General features: G+C 35.2%; 1 protein-coding gene across 2 annotated transcripts in view; it reads left to right on the forward strand.

The window, feature by feature from the left end:
- Nucleotides 1-17729, forward strand: part of LOC145667470 (uncharacterized) — a 46251-nt gene that overhangs the window by 14061 nt on the left and 14461 nt on the right. For both annotated transcript variants that reach the window (XM_081734947.1, XM_081734948.1), the window contains 2 exons: nt 3443-3487; nt 6933-6996. In XM_081734947.1, coding sequence (XP_081591073.1) covers nt 3443-3487; nt 6933-6996 — 109 coding nt within the window. The remainder of the gene's footprint in view (nt 1-3442; nt 3488-6932; nt 6997-17729) is intronic.

The raw sequence follows: 17729 nt of genomic DNA on the forward strand, positions 1-17729 counted from the left end.
CACCCATAAAAAAATTTCCTCATTCTCACATTTTGGAATTTTTTCACACTTAAGCCACTATAAGGTAACTTTATGAAGAGTTTCACGTTTCTATCTCATTGGGAAGTACCTAATCAATTTGATGAGTGAGAGGACGAACCTATTTATGTTTGGCTAAGGACAGTTTCTCGCTCATAAAAAATTCCCATAGCACATTAATCACATTTCGGACTTTTTCTGTACTCGAGTCATTACAGGGTGCTTCTATGCAAAGTTTCACGTCTATATCTCATTCGGAAGTACCTAATCAATTTGATGTTTGAAAGAATGAACCGATTTCTACTTGGCTAAGAACAGTTTTTCGCCAATAAAAAAATTATCATAATACATGCCACACATTTCGGAATTTTTCAATGCTCAAGTCATTATAGGATACCTCTATGCAAAGTTTCACGTTTCTATCTCATTGGGAAGTATCTAATCAATTTGATGTGGAAGAGAATGAACCGATTTGTGTTTGACGAAGGACAGTTTTTCGCGCATAAATAACTCCCATAGCACATTCCTCACATTTTGGATTTTTCCCATATTCAAGTCATTATGGGGTACTTCTATGCAAAATTTCACGTCTATATTCCATTGGGAAGTACCTAATTAACTTAAAGAGTGAGTGAGTAAAAACGATTTCTTACTTAGCTAACGACAGTTTTTTGCCCATAAAAATTCCCATAGCACACTCCTTAGATTTAGGACGTTTTCCCATACTCAAGTCATTATAGGGTATCTTTATGCAAAGTTTCACGTTTCTATCTCAATGGGAAGTACTTAATTAATTTGATGAGTGAGTAGTGAAACGATTTCTTGCTAGGCTAAGGACAGTTTTTTGCCTATAAAAACTTTCCTATTGTACATTCCTCAAATTTTGGACTTTTTTCATACTCAAGTCATTATAAGATACCCATTGTACATTCCTCAAATTTTGGACTTTTTTCATACTCAAGTCATTATAAGATACCCATTGTACATTCCTCAAATTTTGGACTTTTTTCATACTCAAGTCATTATAAGATACCCATTGTACATTCCTCAAATTTTGGACTTTTTTCATACTCAAGTCATTATAAGATACCCATTGTACATTCCTCAAATTTTGGACTTTTTTCATACTCAAGTCATTATAAGATACCCATTGTACATTCCTCAAATTTTGGACTTTTTTCATACTCAAGTCATTATAAGATACCCATTGTACATTCCTCAAATTTTGGACTTTTTTCATACTCAAGTCATTATAAGATACCCATTGTACATTCCTCAAATTTTGGACTTTTTTCATACTCAAGTCATTATAAGATACCCATTGTACATTCCTCAAATTTTGGACTTTTTTCATACTCAAGTCATTATAAGATACCCATTGTACATTCCTCAAATTTTGGACTTTTTTCATACTCAAGTCATTATAAGATACCCATTGTACATTCCTCAAATTTTGGACTTTTTTCATACTCAAGTCATTATAAGATACCCATTGTACATTCCTCAAATTTTGGACTTTTTTCATACTCAAGTCATTATAAGATACCCATTGTACATTCCTCAAATTTTGGACTTTTTTCATACTCAAGTCATTATAAGATACCCATTGTACATTCCTCAAATTTTGGACTTTTTTCATACTCAAGTCATTATAAGATACCCATTGTACATTCCTCAAATTTTGGACTTTTTTCATACTCAAGTCATTATAAGATACCCATTGTACATTCCTCAAATTTTGGACTTTTTTCATACTCAAGTCATTATAAGATACCCATTGTACATTCCTCAAATTTTGGACTTTTTTCATACTCAAGTCATTATAAGATACCCATTGTACATTCCTCAAATTTTGGACTTTTTTCATACTCAAGTCATTATAAGATACCCATTGTACATTCCTCAAATTTTGGACTTTTTTCATACTCAAGTCATTATAAGATACCCATTGTACATTCCTCAAATTTTGGACTTTTTTCATACTCAAGTCATTATAAGATACCCATTGTACATTCCTCAAATTTTGGACTTTTTTCATACTCAAGTCATTATAAGATACCCATTGTATATTCCTCAAATTTTGGACTTTTTTCATACTCAAGTCATTATAAGATACCCATTGTACATTCCTCAAATTTTGGACTTTTTTCATACTCAAGTCATTATAAGATATCTTTGTGCAGAGTTTCACGTCTCTGTCTCACTGGGAAGTACCTAATCAATTTGATGAGTGAGTCAGTGAGTCAGTGAGCCTGAAAACCGCATATTTTGGGGGTCCATTACTCAAATATGGTTGAAGGTAGGAATTTGAGACTTAACATATTAGTACATCTTTGGAATACCTCCTTACATTCTAAATTTCATGTTTCTACCCTTAATAGAATCGTTTTTACAAAACCTCGAAATCGGCGATTTTACCCAAAACTCTTGTTCGTGTATAATATGCTTACGGCAATGCAGGACAGTTTTCATTTTCTTCGCGGAACTTGGCTGCCATGCACTGCCGTGCATGTTGATAGCGTCATTTCCCAACTACATACTTCTTTTCTATTTTTAAAATAATTTAGTCAAATCAGAATGAGACAAAAACTCGACTTTCTATCTGTAGTTGCCCAGTCTTCATTCTCTTCTTCCTTCACCCCATAAAACACTAAATTTTCTCTTCGTGATCTGTCCTTGAGATCATCAATTATTTGCTCTAAGAACGTCGTATACCGATGTAGTTCACTTACTTCACTTGTCACTTCCAATAATTTCGTTTCTATGGTATCTACTCTATCAACCAGTTTCGTTACTGTTTCCCTTAAGGTTTTGATTTCAGTTGCTAAGCGTTCATTAGCTGCACAAAGAGATGCCACTTCAACCACTACTTTTTCATTGGACGCGCGAACAGAAGATAATATATATATCTTTGATTTCTGCAATGTCATTACGTTGAGTGCTAGGAGGACAAGGATGCTGCTCTACACCCCCGATGATTAACAAAGTAAATATTATTAATCCTTAGTCAAAAAATACTTTCATATAGCCTGGTGTATTTACTAACACGGAACATGATGATTCGTTCATGGCAATTCTGAATAAGCCTATTCTGACCCTGTAAATTCCAAGCTCAACAGCCATCACGGTTCACTCCACTCAGGAGCAAGAGAAAAACACGTCCACTCACTACCACTATCTAACTTACAATGCAGCATTGGTGAAAGCCAAATCAATTGACGAGTAATTTTTCATATAATTTTATTTTTTTGTTTATCTGGTTCCTGACTTGATTTAAAATCTGTCGTTCAGACTACTTCTATTCAGAGTTATTTTTGTATTTTCATAAAGTTTCTTAGATAAATGTTTCTAAAAACGTAAGGTTTTCTTTTGTATTTGTTATGATTACTTGGTGAACTTACCAATCGTTTAATTAATTTTGCAGTGCCAGCAAGGAAGCGCAGAGAAGCTGGAGATCTTGAAATTAGAGGTAAGTGATCTTCTTGTTTGTGAATTTCTTTTCGTGTGTTTTCAATTCGTCCATTTCGCCATTTTCCTATAGCAGAGGCTACAAATTTTATTTTAAATGTTTCACAAAGGAACTTGGTATTATTCCAATCTGGATGTAAATGGTTTACATGACAAACAGTTGAAGATTAATATATTCATAATGTTCAGAAGCAACATTACGCAAGTTTAAATATTTAGTTTTCACACGAAAATATGGAAAATACGAGGGCTGTCCAGAAAGTCCCAGACGTCAAGGATGCCTATCGGGGGGGGGGCAAGGTTGGGCGCTCGCCCCCTAGAGGAAATTTTACTTCGGAATATCGAAAACCCAATAGAATTTTTAGAACAGTTACATCAAAATTTGAAACTATATTTGAAATGTCGCTTATACTTGCCCCAACCTTGGAAAGCACAACATGGGGGCAAGACGTTTTGGCCTATCGCGGCCTTGGGCGGGGCTAGAGTAGTCATCTTTGTGTCGAAACGTTGCCACACAGCAACACGCATCCAGCTGTTGCAGCACGAGAACTATGACGCTCTTGCTGTGCTTTTTGTGACGTGTTACAATGTGCGCTGCAATAGATAATCCCACCTCTTGTGAGGTGTGTTCTGTGAGTAGGTTTTTGTTGTGAAACACTGAGAAAGTTAAGCGCGCGATTCAGAAACAACCGCCGGAGAAAACTTAGCGCGAAGGCGTTGCTTTTTCACGACAAGACACCTTCACACACGACCAAGCTTACCCGAGAGCTCTTGGATGATTTTGAATGGGAGGTGTTCGATCACTCACCATACAGCCCCGGATTTGGCGCCGAGCTAGTACCTCCTCTTCCCAGCGATGAAGACATGGATCGCTACGCAACGCTTTAATACTGACGCCAAACTGTATGCCGAGGTAAACCAGGTTGAAATCGCAGACTGTAGATTTCTACCGCGACGGTATTGAAAAGCTTGTGCCACGATATGGTAAGGGCCTTAATTTGTATGGCGATTATGTGGAAAATAGCTTAAGGGTGTACCTTTCAGATGTATAGAACACACTTTGGTTTGTTCACTCGGTTACTTTTTTTTTTGTTTACTCTGTTACTTTCTGGATAGCCCTCGTATACGAACTTGAGTGCACAAATGCATCATTTCGGAGTTATAGCCCACCAGTAATAGATGGGAAGGATAGATTGAAGTTCCATCAGGCGAGAACAAAACGTCGGATAGAGTTCAGGGGAAAGTACAAGTGATTATTTTGAGCTTAGATTCTAGTAATGTTCCAGTGGATGAGGAACTGGATTAGCCTCAACACATGGAAGGAAATTCATGAAGTACTGTGCAAACTAAATATGATAAGTAGAGACCCGAGAATTGGCACATTGTTTATATCTATATTAACGAAACATAACGTCAAAATAATTACTATGTTCCTTTCTTTGACCTCCATCTGAATTTTTGTTCTCGAGCTATAACACTTTGTTTTCTCCTTTCAACCAGTTTTCGGATGCCTATAACTCCGATATGACTCTTTTTGCACACATCTTTATGCGTATTTTCTGCATATTTTCCTGTAGGGACTCATTTCCAAAAGTTGTTTTTTTGTGCTGTTTTCGAACACCTTGTCTTCTTTTTCTCTACTGTTTTCAGTAAATTGTGAGGCAGGCTCAGTGGTAGAGCGTCCACGTCTTGTGTGTGGGGTTTCTATTTCGATCCCAGCTCGGGCAAGTGAACTTTGTGTTAGACAAGCGCCGTGTGCATGAGTTTGCAGTACTCGAGGTTCTCCCGTTTCCTCCTGCTTTCTTCATTCCACCATTTCATTCATTTCTCGTCATCACCGTCTCCTTTAGCCTACACGTGATAATTGTGGGACGAAATACTAAAAGATTGCATTTCAATTGAATAAGTTGTGAATCTCCAGATACAATAATAACGTTGAAATCAGTGTTGTTGGAAAATGTATAATTTAAAAGAAAACTGTAAAAGCTCAAAATGGATGTATTATTACAGTCACAACTTACAAACATATAGAGCCCACTACAGATAAGCGTGATGTCCATTGGCCAATCATAATTTCGGTTTTCTATGTTATCAATTTTTCTTAGGAGGTAGAATTTTCAATTACTCTGCCACTTAAATATATATTTTTCCAATCACGCCAAGTCTTATAACACTATATGGCTACAGGTATTCTGTTGCATTTCGTTATTACTCTAAGATAGTGACTGCTTGCGTAATAGTCCACTATACATATCGTCGAATGAGAGCCAGAGGAACGTAACTCCAGAAAAGCGGTTTTCATTTTTTTCATGTTTGGACATAATTTTGAAAGCCTCACTTGGTGTAAATGGAACGTAACGCCATCTGTTCTCCTTGTTGATCATCTGTTGCAAAGTAACTCAATTACCATCTTATTAAAAACACATCTTTCTAAGAAAATAATATTTTTATCCTCTCGCCTGTAAACCTACGAAAATGGAGTTACGTTCTTCTGGCTCTCATGCGACGATATAATACTGTACTATGATGTGACCTGTGTCACTTTAAAAAGCCTAAAGAAAACAGAAAGCTACGATGTATGGTAGTGAAAGTATTTATTTTATAAAAAAATAAATATTGGATTACCTTTTAATATCTAGGGTATATCATATATTGATTATCAGAGCAAATTCTCGCTCCAGCAAGAACGTTACAGAGAAAGACCTTGTATCTATAATGCAAATACACGTTGTACATTATAATATTGTAGCTATATTGTTTGATTACGTTAGTTATTTTACAATTTCATGCTTATTAATGATTGCTGTGTTTTTGTTTTTTCATTTACGGAATATGATTATTTTACCGCTAGTCGTTGCAAGATGTGAGATTGTTAGTTGATTTTGGCGTTAGCGTCTTTTCAACAGTGAGGCCATATGAGACGTGGATCTTACGTGGGACTTAAAGCACATGAGCTAGCACCAGGAATCGAACTATGGCCTTTCACGCCGAATATGTTTTACAGTAATTTAAAAGTTCCTGTTTAATAATACTAATTAGATCTTATTCAATTCTAGAATTTTAGGTTATGTCAGGCATATGATATGTTCTTTTATTCAATTTATTAAATTGAAATAAATACTTTTAATAAGATTCGCAAAATTTTCGGATGATTAATAAATCTAGTCAGATTACGATATTTTTGTAATCTTGTAATCTTCCATTTCTACATTACTTAAAATATGGGTTGGATATTATTACCATGTTTTTCGTAAATTAGCCCCCGTCTGATACGAAAATTCAAATCTTACGTTTCAAATTTATGTTAAACGAACCGGATAATTAAAATACTAGTTTCTCATACATTATGGAAAAGCTGTTGGCAATCATTTTTAATAATCTTTGAGCTGTTATGTTTCCGTATATACATTTTTAAAATTTTTGTAACTCTTAAAATTGTTTTTCAGCTTTGTGAGAAGAGAGTAGATTCGAGTCTTCTGCCCAACGTAGACTCTTTGATGAAAAATTCAGGTAAGCTGCTACAAACAAACAAACAAAAAAGAAAAGAAAAAGAAAGACATTTCTTTGTAGTATTCATATTGTATGACTTCCAAGCAAATTTATGAGTTTTGAGTTTATGACAGTGAGTCAAATATTAATTTTGAAAACTTCCAAATTGTCCGTAGTTGCATAAGTTATTAGACTTCACTGGCGAGTACTACATCATATGATGAAACTCAGCATACTGAGTAACTCTGTTGCCAGCTGAAAACTAGCTCTAAAGTGGGCTGAAAACTAGTACCAAATTGAAACAAAAAGGTCTGAATTGATTATTTTATGCCAATGTAATACGTGGCTCTATAACACGAAACTAAAAGAGGTAAGGTTCTAGAACACCCCCTTCTCCTCCAATCAAAATCAAGAAAATGCTCTTTCTGAAAATTACTTTTTTAAAACATTTGAATAGGAGGACATGTATAAGGGAATCAACAAATTTAAGAAAGGCTATCAACCTCGTGCTTATATATTAAAGAAATGTGACGGTACAGTTCTCACTGATACGGATAGCATCTTAAAAAGATGGAAAGATTTCTTTGACGATTTGCTTAACACGCAACCAGAAACTAGTTTGCTTGCAGAAAGGGAAATACACACAGCAGAACCGTACATTCCAGAACCCAACCGAATGGAAGTAGAAACCGCTATAAAGAAATTAAAGAAACATAAATCTCCGGGTGTAGATGAAATTCCGACTGAGTTAATTTTAGCTGGAGGCGAAATATTGTGGAACAAGATACACAAACTCATTCTCCTTATCCGGAACAAGGAAGAATTGCCACAAGAATGGAAAGAATCAATTATTGTTCCAATTCACAAGAAAGGCGACAAAACTGACTGTAATAATTATCGAGGCATTTCTCTTCTGTCAACATCCTATAAAATCCTTTCAAATATTCTATTAGCAAGACTGACAACTTACGCAGATGAAATTATTCGAGATTATCAGTGCGGATTTAGACGAAATCGATCAACTATCGATCAAATATTTACCATTCGCCAAATACTCGAAAAAAAGTGGGAATACAATAGTGCGTATATCACTTATTTATTGATTTTAGAAAGGCGTATGACTCGGTTAGGAGAGAAACATTATACAACGTTCTTACAGAACTTGGATACCGAGAAAGCTAATTAGATTAATTAAGATATGTTTAAATAAATCCCAAAGTAAAGTCCGGGTAGGAAAATTTTTGTCCACCATCTTTCACGTCGAGAATGGCCTGAAACAAGCAGATGCGTTGTCGCCATTATTATTTAACTTTGTTCTGGAATACGCTATAAGGAAAATCAAAGATAGCAACCAGGGCCTAGACTTCGGTTATGGCATATGCTGATGATGTAAATTTAATAGGTGATGATAAGAGAACAATAGAAAGAAATGCAGAGATCTTATTAAACTCTTGCAGGGACATGGGTTTAGAAGTAAATGCAGAGAAAACCAAATACGTGGAAGTGCGTCGGGACCGGAATACAGCAAATTATGGATGCGTTAAAAAATTAAATAATACTTTTGATAAAGTGGATAGTTTCAATTATCTAGAATCAATATTGACAGAGGAAAATCATATTCACGGAGAAATTAAATGTCGACTAAAAGCAGGAAATTCGTGTTACTATTGGGTTCAAAATCTCTTGTCGTCGCGAATTCTGTGGAAGAATTTGAAGCTTAACGATAATCATGCCTGTTGTTGTGTATGGTTGCGAAACATGGTCACTTACTCTGAGGGAAGAACATAGACTGAAAGTATTTGAGAATAAGATCCTGGGACGAATATTGTGACCCAAGAGGAACGGGAATGGGTAATGGCGGAAACTTCATAACGAGGAACTACATAAGTTATATGGTTTACGCAACATTGTTAGGGTCGTCAAGTCTAGGAGGCTTAGGTGGGCAGGTCATGTAGCTAGAATGGAAGAAAGTAGAAACATTTTCAAAGTCTTGACAGGAAGACCAATCGGAAAACGATCATTAGGAAGACCTAGACGCAGATGGGAGGACAATATTAAGATGGATCTCGCAGAGATAGGAATACAAAGTAGAAACTGGATGCAGTTAGCTAAGGATAGAAGTCAGTGGAGAGCTTTTGTAAACGCGGCATTGAACCTCCGGGTTCCATAGGCCATACAGTTAGTTAGTTTTTTAGTTAAATAGGAGGACAAAAAACAACCGTGGAAGTAGGTTGTATCTTTACTTGCATGTGCTCTTTCGTGCTCTTATCGTTTTGGTATAGAATCTTTGGAACGACACATAAATTATAGACTTACTTGAGCACATGCTGGTCTTCTTCAGAATATTCAACACTTGATTCAACATTTGTGTTTTTTTTTTTGAAAGATTTCACGCTAAAATTTCCACTTGCATGTGCTCTTTCGTGCTCTTATCGTTTTGGTATAGAATCTTTGGAACGACACATAAATTATAGACTTACTTGAGCACATGCTGGTCTTCTTCAGAATATTCAACACTTGATTCAACATTTGTGTTTTTTTTTTGAAAGATTTCACGCTAAAATTTCCACTTGCATGTGCTCTTTCGTGCTCTTATCGTTTTGGTATAGAATCTTTGGAACGACACATAAATTATAGACTTACTTGAGCACATGCTGGTCTTCTTCAGAATATTCAACACTTGATTCAACATTTGTGTTTTTTTTTTTGAAAGATTTCACGCTAAAATTTCCACTTGCATGTGCTCTTTCGTGCTCTTATCGTTTTGGTATAGAATCTTTGGAACGACACATAAATTATAGACTTACTTGAGCACATGCTGGTCTTCTTCAGAATATTCAACACTTGATTCAACATTTGTGTTTTTTTTTTTTTGAAAGATTTCACGCTAAAATTTCCACTTGCATGTGCTCTTTCGTGCTCTTATCGTTTTGGTATAGAATCTTTGGAACGACACATAAATTATAGACTTACTTGAGCACATGCTGGTCTTCTTCAGAATATTCAACACTTGATTCAACATTTGTGTGTTTTTTTTTTGAAAGATTTCACGCTAAAATTTCCACTTGCATGTGCTCTTTCGTGCTCTTATCGTTTTGGTATAGAATCTTTGGAACGACACATAAATTATAGACTTACTTGAGCACATGCTGGTCTTCTTCAGAATATTCAACACTTGATTCAACATTTGTGTTTTTTTTTTTGAAAGATTTCACGCTAAAATTTCCACTTGCATGTGCTCTTTCGTGCTCTTATCGTTTTGGTATAGAATCTTTGGAACGACACATAAATTATAGACTTACTTGAGCACATGCTGGTCTTCTTCAGAATATTCAACACTTGATTCAACATTTGTGTTTTTTTTTTTTGAAAGATTTCACGCTAAAATTTCCACTTGCATGTGCTCTTTCGTGCTCTTATCGTTTTGGTATAGAATCTTTGGAACGACACATAAATTATAGACTTACTTGAGCACATGCTGGTCTTCTTCAGAATATTCAACACTTGATTCAACATTTGTGTTTTTTTTTGAAAGATTTCACGCTAAAATTTCCACCACAGTGCTTCTTTCTCGTCTCTTTCATGCGCGGCGCGGATGCGTCCATCTAGCGCGATTTGTTTCCTGGTATAGTTCGAATTACGAATTTTCCACACAAAGTTCGTTGCGTTATGCCGTCACAGAATGAATGTTCAAGAGCATTTTTTTTTAAGTCCGACACAGTATGAGTAACGTGAGATGTAGGAAAAATCTTCCTGACACTTGAAAATGTGACAAGTATTTGTTAAATGATGCTGAATTGGGTAGAATTGTACCAACTTTTTCACAAAAGGGGCTGAAAATGCCAGTGTGGTACCAACGGGCTGATCAATAACAAAAAGGGCTGAATTTGGTACAATTGTATCAAGTGTGGCAACACTGCTGAATAAGAATTAGGACTTGCAGAAATCAGTTCAGGCTTTGTTCTAGCATTATAGACCCTATGCGTTATAACATGAGGAACACGGTTCAGTAATTTTTCAACGAACTTTGTAAAGATATATTTTCGGTTCTGATATGCAGTCATCTTGGCAAAGAAATATGAAACCTGAAAAGTCTATTGTAATACTTGCTTCTGTCAACAGAAAAGTCAATTATTTCTGTTACTGGTATCCCTTGTTGTGAATAGGCAGCCTGAACCTGATTGGTGAAATTAAACTGCTTATAGTCCTCTCTTATTGGTTGTTTGCTCCTTGAGTGCTGAACTGATTGAGCTGCCTCCTTGAAGTGTTGTCAAAAGTGATTCCATGATTCATCCAATTTTTTGTCAGTAACATCCATACGAATTGACGAATTGCAATAAAGTTGTTGGTACTAGACATAAAATTACAGTATTTATTACCATATTCATCTATTTGCGGAACATCATTTTCTCTAAGAAAGATCACGTGTTTCGAATTTGAAGCAAAAACTATTCACCTACTGTAAGATTGAGGTTAGGCATTTCTTCGTTAGCAGAAAGTGTGTCTCATAATGATGAGAATTTCGCTTATCAAATACCACTCCAGAGAATGCTGATTACAGTACCTTTTGTTCTTTGTTGATTTCATAGGGCTAATACAGAGCTTGATAGTACTGCAGTTTTGATATCTTAGCTAATCAGCGGTCTTCTACAGCGCTCCTAATCATGAACTGGTTCTTCTTTGCATTTTAAAAGAGATTCTCCAGCTGGAATATGAGTTATTGTTATCTTAGGGTATTTCTTCTTAAACTAATTCACCACTTCCAATTGTGTAATATCCTCTCATTTTAAAAATGTTGTCTGCACTTGATCGCCTTTCCTCACTGCTACGATTCACTTATAAACAGTAAACTGTAACCCACTACATAAACACAAATCTACCTGAAGACAAAATAACGATGAGTTTGTTCCTTGTTTTCCGACTGTGTTTTAACTTTTGACTACCGTGTTTCCCAAACTCTTTAACTGCTTCCATTTACAAAGCTGATGCTACTTTAACTCCGATTTGCAAAGCTGATGATAATTACATTTCCTAAGTTCTAATTGCTTCCATTTCCAAAGCTGATGATTTTTACATTTCAAAAAGTTCCAACTGCTTCAATTTACAAAGCTGATGATTTTTACATTTTCAAAGTTCCAACTGCTTCTAGTTGCAAAGCTGGTGATTCTTATAATTCCGAAATTCCAACTAGTTCCATTTGCAAAGCTGATGATTTTTAGATTTCTGGAGTTCCAACTGCTTCAATTGGCAAAGCTGATGGTACTTACATTCCAGAACTGAAGACAGATAACTCGTGTGGTTTTGGCGCATATGGTCTCCGACTCGATTCGCAATGGGAAAGTGTTCAACAATTTGAACGTGTTACGATGCCTCGGAATCCACCTTTAGGTGGACGTCTCATATATGTAGAAACTGACAACAAACTTCGAGGAAAAAAAAAAAAAAAAAAAACCAACGTAAAAGCAATTTTTAAAATTTGATAATACTTACTTTTGCAAAGTTCTGACTGATTTCATTTTCAAAGCTGAATGGAACTGAGGTGAAACTTGACAGCAAACTTGAGGAACAATTTATTGATGGATTTGTTACAGCGGCACGTGAGCGTTATTGTTGTTAAAGCATCCCGGGATGGTTGACAAACAAGTAATTTCACACACAAACTCTCAAGAGATTCTAGAATATCTTAATCGCTTCTAAACCTGGGATGCGATCCCAATACAAAATCCGAAACGTGAACACTCAGGAAACCAAGCGAGTGCTCTGTAAGTCAACTTGTTTGTCATTTGTGTTTTCATACCTAACCATGCGCGCGGATTAAGTGGGTGCTCCGGGGCTCCGGCACCCACACAAATAATCTTGTGCGTGCGGCGCACTCACAAGATTTTAGTGTGGAGCCGGGTTTGAACCCGTTTCTCTTACGTTTAAGTCAGCCGTGTTACCGAATGAGCTAGGGCAGCCCTAACTTAACCTTATAGTACCTGTATATTTTACTTTATCACAGCACAGCCCTTTATGACAGTGTCCAGAAAAGATTTTAACTAAAATTAAATCAATCAAATATCAAGACTTTCCTGAGAACATATAGGCTAACACCTCTAAAATAATTTTGGAAAGTCGGCGCTGTTGTACCTAACCACGATTTTAATCAGTTTAGATAGTAAAAATAGATCTTCGGTAACATTCTATTAAAATGCTAACGAAAGCCAGGAACAGATGAATCATTTATAACATTTGATTCCAAATTTTGCACTTAGTCTTTTAATTAAAATTATAATAGAGTTTTATTTCCTATCTTAAATCCTGTAACGTCGATTATTGAATAAAAAAGGAAAGTCAACCAAAGGTAATCAATATTCATATGAAAAAAAGGTAGAATGAATATGTTGGGTGTTAACTCACATACATGTGTTCAGCTCAGATGCCAAGTTGTTCTTTAATTCATATTTCTTTTATGCTCGTAACTAAAACATATAATTGAATAGTTTATTTTTTATGCTGATAATGTGTGATATTCTCTTGATGCGATTTACATGCGATGTTAAAATTCAAATTTTTGTCCTAGAAAATTTCAAATTTCTAGTTCTACCACTTGGCACCCAAGTGCTTTATATCGCCATATATAATAAAATATGATGGATTGTGAGTTTTGTTTTAGATGTTGGTTGTTTTAAATAGTCAAATAGTTCAATATATTTGAATTTATGTAGAATTTCATTTATGCTGAATACTTACGGTTAATCATCTTTGAACATACATATTCTTGGATTGAACAATAAATAATTCGAGTTTAACGTTTCTTTCCAAGCTATTAGAAATGAAGTCTATGACTTCAAGTATGATCAAAGCCACTAATTAAGTTTTTTTTTTTTTTTTAAATCTAACGGGGATTCAAATCATGACCATGCGTTTTAGTCACTTTGACATGAAGATACACTTAACACATTGTCGGAAACTAACTCTCTGAACGAGTCATTTTTGATTTGCAAGGACAGCCACCAAATATACTTCTGATGCAAAAAAAAAAAAAAAAAAATCATGTAGGCCTATTTGTTGCTCTTTTATAACTATCTTTTGCTCCCTCTTAAAATTTGACTCTTTTTCAGATGAGTTCATATTAAATTTCTGCATAGAAGTTCCAACACGACCAATGTTTCTTTCAGAAAAAAAATGTTCCGGAGGAGGGGGGCACACTTAGTATTCTTAGGTTTACATATTATTTTCACACGGTACTATTCTATTTAATGAAATTCTAACACACATTAGCTGCATCGATGTCGGGTGGACGCCATCTTGAAATTGGTTTTCACTGTCCTCTAATGGTAGAATTATTCTGAGTCAAAATAATAAATTATATGTGTTTTGTGTAACGTATTTGGTGAAAATTTTATATTTTATCACATTCCGGTTAGTTTTGAGTTTATAACAACTTCATATCAAGGAGTGCCTTAGTAGATGTACCCCACTTGGGACGGCTGAGTCAGCGAAATTTGATCCTGTTTTCCTGGAATTGGGAGGCAAGTTTCGACAAGCCTTTAGTTGCTATGGTCATAGCCTTTTACGGCTACCAGAGAAGTGCGTGGGAAAATTTTGGTTTATCTGAACGTGTATGAGAACAGTTTGTTGTTATGGTGATAGTCTTGGATGGGTTCATCGTCTTGGGTGGTCATACTCTTGGAGGGATCATAGTCCTATCAGTTATCATGATCGAAGCTTCATGATTGATTGATTGATTGATTTTTGCTTTTCGTTAGCTAGATGCTCTTGGCCTTCATAGTCTTGGATGTTCATACTGATGGACGGATCAGAGTCCTATTAGTTATCATGATCGAAGCTTCCCAATGGATTGATTGATTGATTTTTGTCTTTTCGTTATGAATTTGAATCCCAACCCCCTCCACTTCCTCCTGCGAGAACGTAAGGGAACGTTGTTACTATGCTCATACTCTTGGACGGCGAAGCTTCCCAATTGGTTGATTGCTTTTCGCTATGTATTGAATAGTTAAATGCTCTTGGATGGATGAGAGTTCTATTAGTTATCATGATCGAAGCTTCCCAATGGATTGATTGATTTTTGTCTTTTCGTTATGGATTTGAACCTCCCAAACCCCTCCACTCCACTCCCTCCTGCGAAGAACGTAAGCGAACGTTGTTACTATGCTCATACTCTTGGGGCGGCTACCGGATCTTGATGAGAGTCCTTTTAGTTATCACGTTCGAAGCTTCCCAATTGATTGAATATCAAGTTCGAAGCTTCCCAATTGATTGATTGATTGATTTTCGTCTTTTCGTTATGTATTGAATAGCGAAGAGCATACTTAATGTCTTAAAATATTCAATGCTTTCTCATCGAGAATCGAACCTGTACACTAAACGCAAGACCGGTGCTTTACGATTTAGAGTTGAATTAATTCTTGCATGAAAAAAAAAAAGAATTTCATGTATTGGTTTTAGCGTAGCATATGATATGTACATTGTTCGAAGCTCTTCATTTCGAAGCACTATAATACTTTCAAGTGTTCAATGTCCCCTTTCTCTCTCTTTTTAACATCGAGAATCGAACCCGGACCAAAGTGGTATTAAAACATAAATAACAGCCATAAAAATAAATTTAAAAAATACAGCATTACATTATTATTATTATTATTTTGGGAGTGAAAGTGAAGCAGACAACTAACCTTGATTGTAGCTTCGTTAACTTATGAAATAAAGATTGTACATCGGAATCGAACGCGAGACCAGTACTTCACGATTTAGAGTTGAATTAATCCTCGCACGGAGTAATCCAACTTGAGGTGGGCACTCTATCACTGAACGTCAGTGCCTCGCATATAGATTAGATTTTATTAAAAAAAAAACTTTTCGTCCTATTTTTTTCTAGTCGTCTTGTATTGGGTAGCTAGATTCCCCCTCCACCTTAACCCCACCAGACCCATCTTGTAATACTAAGAATAGAAGTTCCCAGATTTTCTGCGAAGAAAAAAGAATACTTTATCATCGAGAATCGAACCCGGATCCCAAACGATCGTGGTCTTTCGTAAGTGTATGGTATATGTATAAACAAGATGATACACGATTTCCTCATCGACATCCCTTCTTGCATCATGCATGTGTGCACAGATATTTGTATGCATAGTGTCATTAGTCTCTGTTGATCATCTGCTGAAATAACATGGCTGTGTAAATCATAAGTTACTTTATAATATTGACTTCCATAGATTTCCAACATAATTGAACATAGAAACGTAAGCAAGATTTCATTGAAGTAGACGATTAGAAAAATACGAATAGTGGAAGTTTAAGAATGGAACTGCGACCAAATTCTGTATCTGAAAGGATACCACTTCAACAAATGTCAGAATTACCATATAGTGGTGCACATAAATGTTTTGCCCCTCAATATAATCAGTATTGTACAAAGGAATTACGTTTAAGAACATTCGAACACTGGCCTATTTCATCAAAACAATGCCCGGATCAATTAAGTGATGCTGGATTTTTTTACACGAAGACAAGAGACCAAACTATATGCTTTTATTGTGCTGGTGGATTAAAAGATTGGACTGATAACGATGTTCCATGGATAGAACATGCGAAATGGTTTCCTAATTGTCCATTTCTTTACTTTAAGAAGGGATATGCTTTTATTAAACAAATACAGGAAAAGTGCCCTGATATACAAGTATTTCGTAGTGCTCCGAATGATGATATACATAAAAATGCCAGTAAAAGTTGCAATAAGGAACATAATTTTCAATATGGTACAATTTGAAGTGAAACTTGAATAAAGTTCCATTACATACTTTTTCTTTGTATATAACTGTAAAAAGTACATGTACATATTCTAAAGTTACCAAAACAATATGTATTTATACAAATAATTTACGTATGTGCTATTATGTATAACTTCCATATGCATTAGCATCGTATTTGGAAAAATGGAAATATATGTTTAATATATAAAGGAATGAAGATTAATTTATTTGGACGTAACATGCACGATCTTGAATTTACTGAACTGATATCATATTCGTAAGTGTATAGGACATATATAAACAAGACGAAACATGGTTGTTTCTCCTCCTTGTCATATTAAATGGTGCATAAGGTCTTAATTTAATGAAAGTCAAATTAATGTGTATTGTACTAAAAAGTGGAACATTTGAATAAGTGAATCGTGTTGCTAAAGACCTTGTATTTGGATTTAAGTGAAATTTTAACGGAATGGGAAAGAAAACTTGTACATTTGATTCCGCTTGTTTTCAGACTATAAACAAAAAACTCATAGATTCAATTATGACTGATTTATTGGATAGTGTACAAACACAGTCAAGTTTGACGGAAAACGAACTTTAAAGTTGATGGGTGTCAATGAAGTGGACTTCTGTTCATAAAGAAGCAGAAAATACTTTTCATTTATACTGAACAATGTAGTACTAATTCTAGTGAATTTAATAATAATAATAATAATAATAATAATATAGTGAAATTGAAATCTTTTATTATTTTCACATAAAATTTGTATTTTGTGATCGATCAATACGGTAGGATTTTTAAATTAGTATACTAATGTTGTTAAGCTCCCAGATTTTCTGCGAAGAAAAAAAAAAGAATGCTTTCTCATCGAGAATCGAACCCGGATCCCAAACGATCGTGGTCTTTCGTAAGTGTATGGTACATGAATAAACAAGATAAAACTATTTAATGCTCTTTCACTAAGAATCGAACTAGAGTAAAATAATATATTTGTCTTTATT

The sequence above is a fragment of the Thermobia domestica genome, chromosome 13 (genome assembly GCF_964235325.1).
Source record: "Thermobia domestica chromosome 13, izTheDome1.hap1.1, whole genome shotgun sequence".
Taxonomy (NCBI): Eukaryota; Metazoa; Arthropoda; class Insecta; order Zygentoma; family Lepismatidae; genus Thermobia; species Thermobia domestica.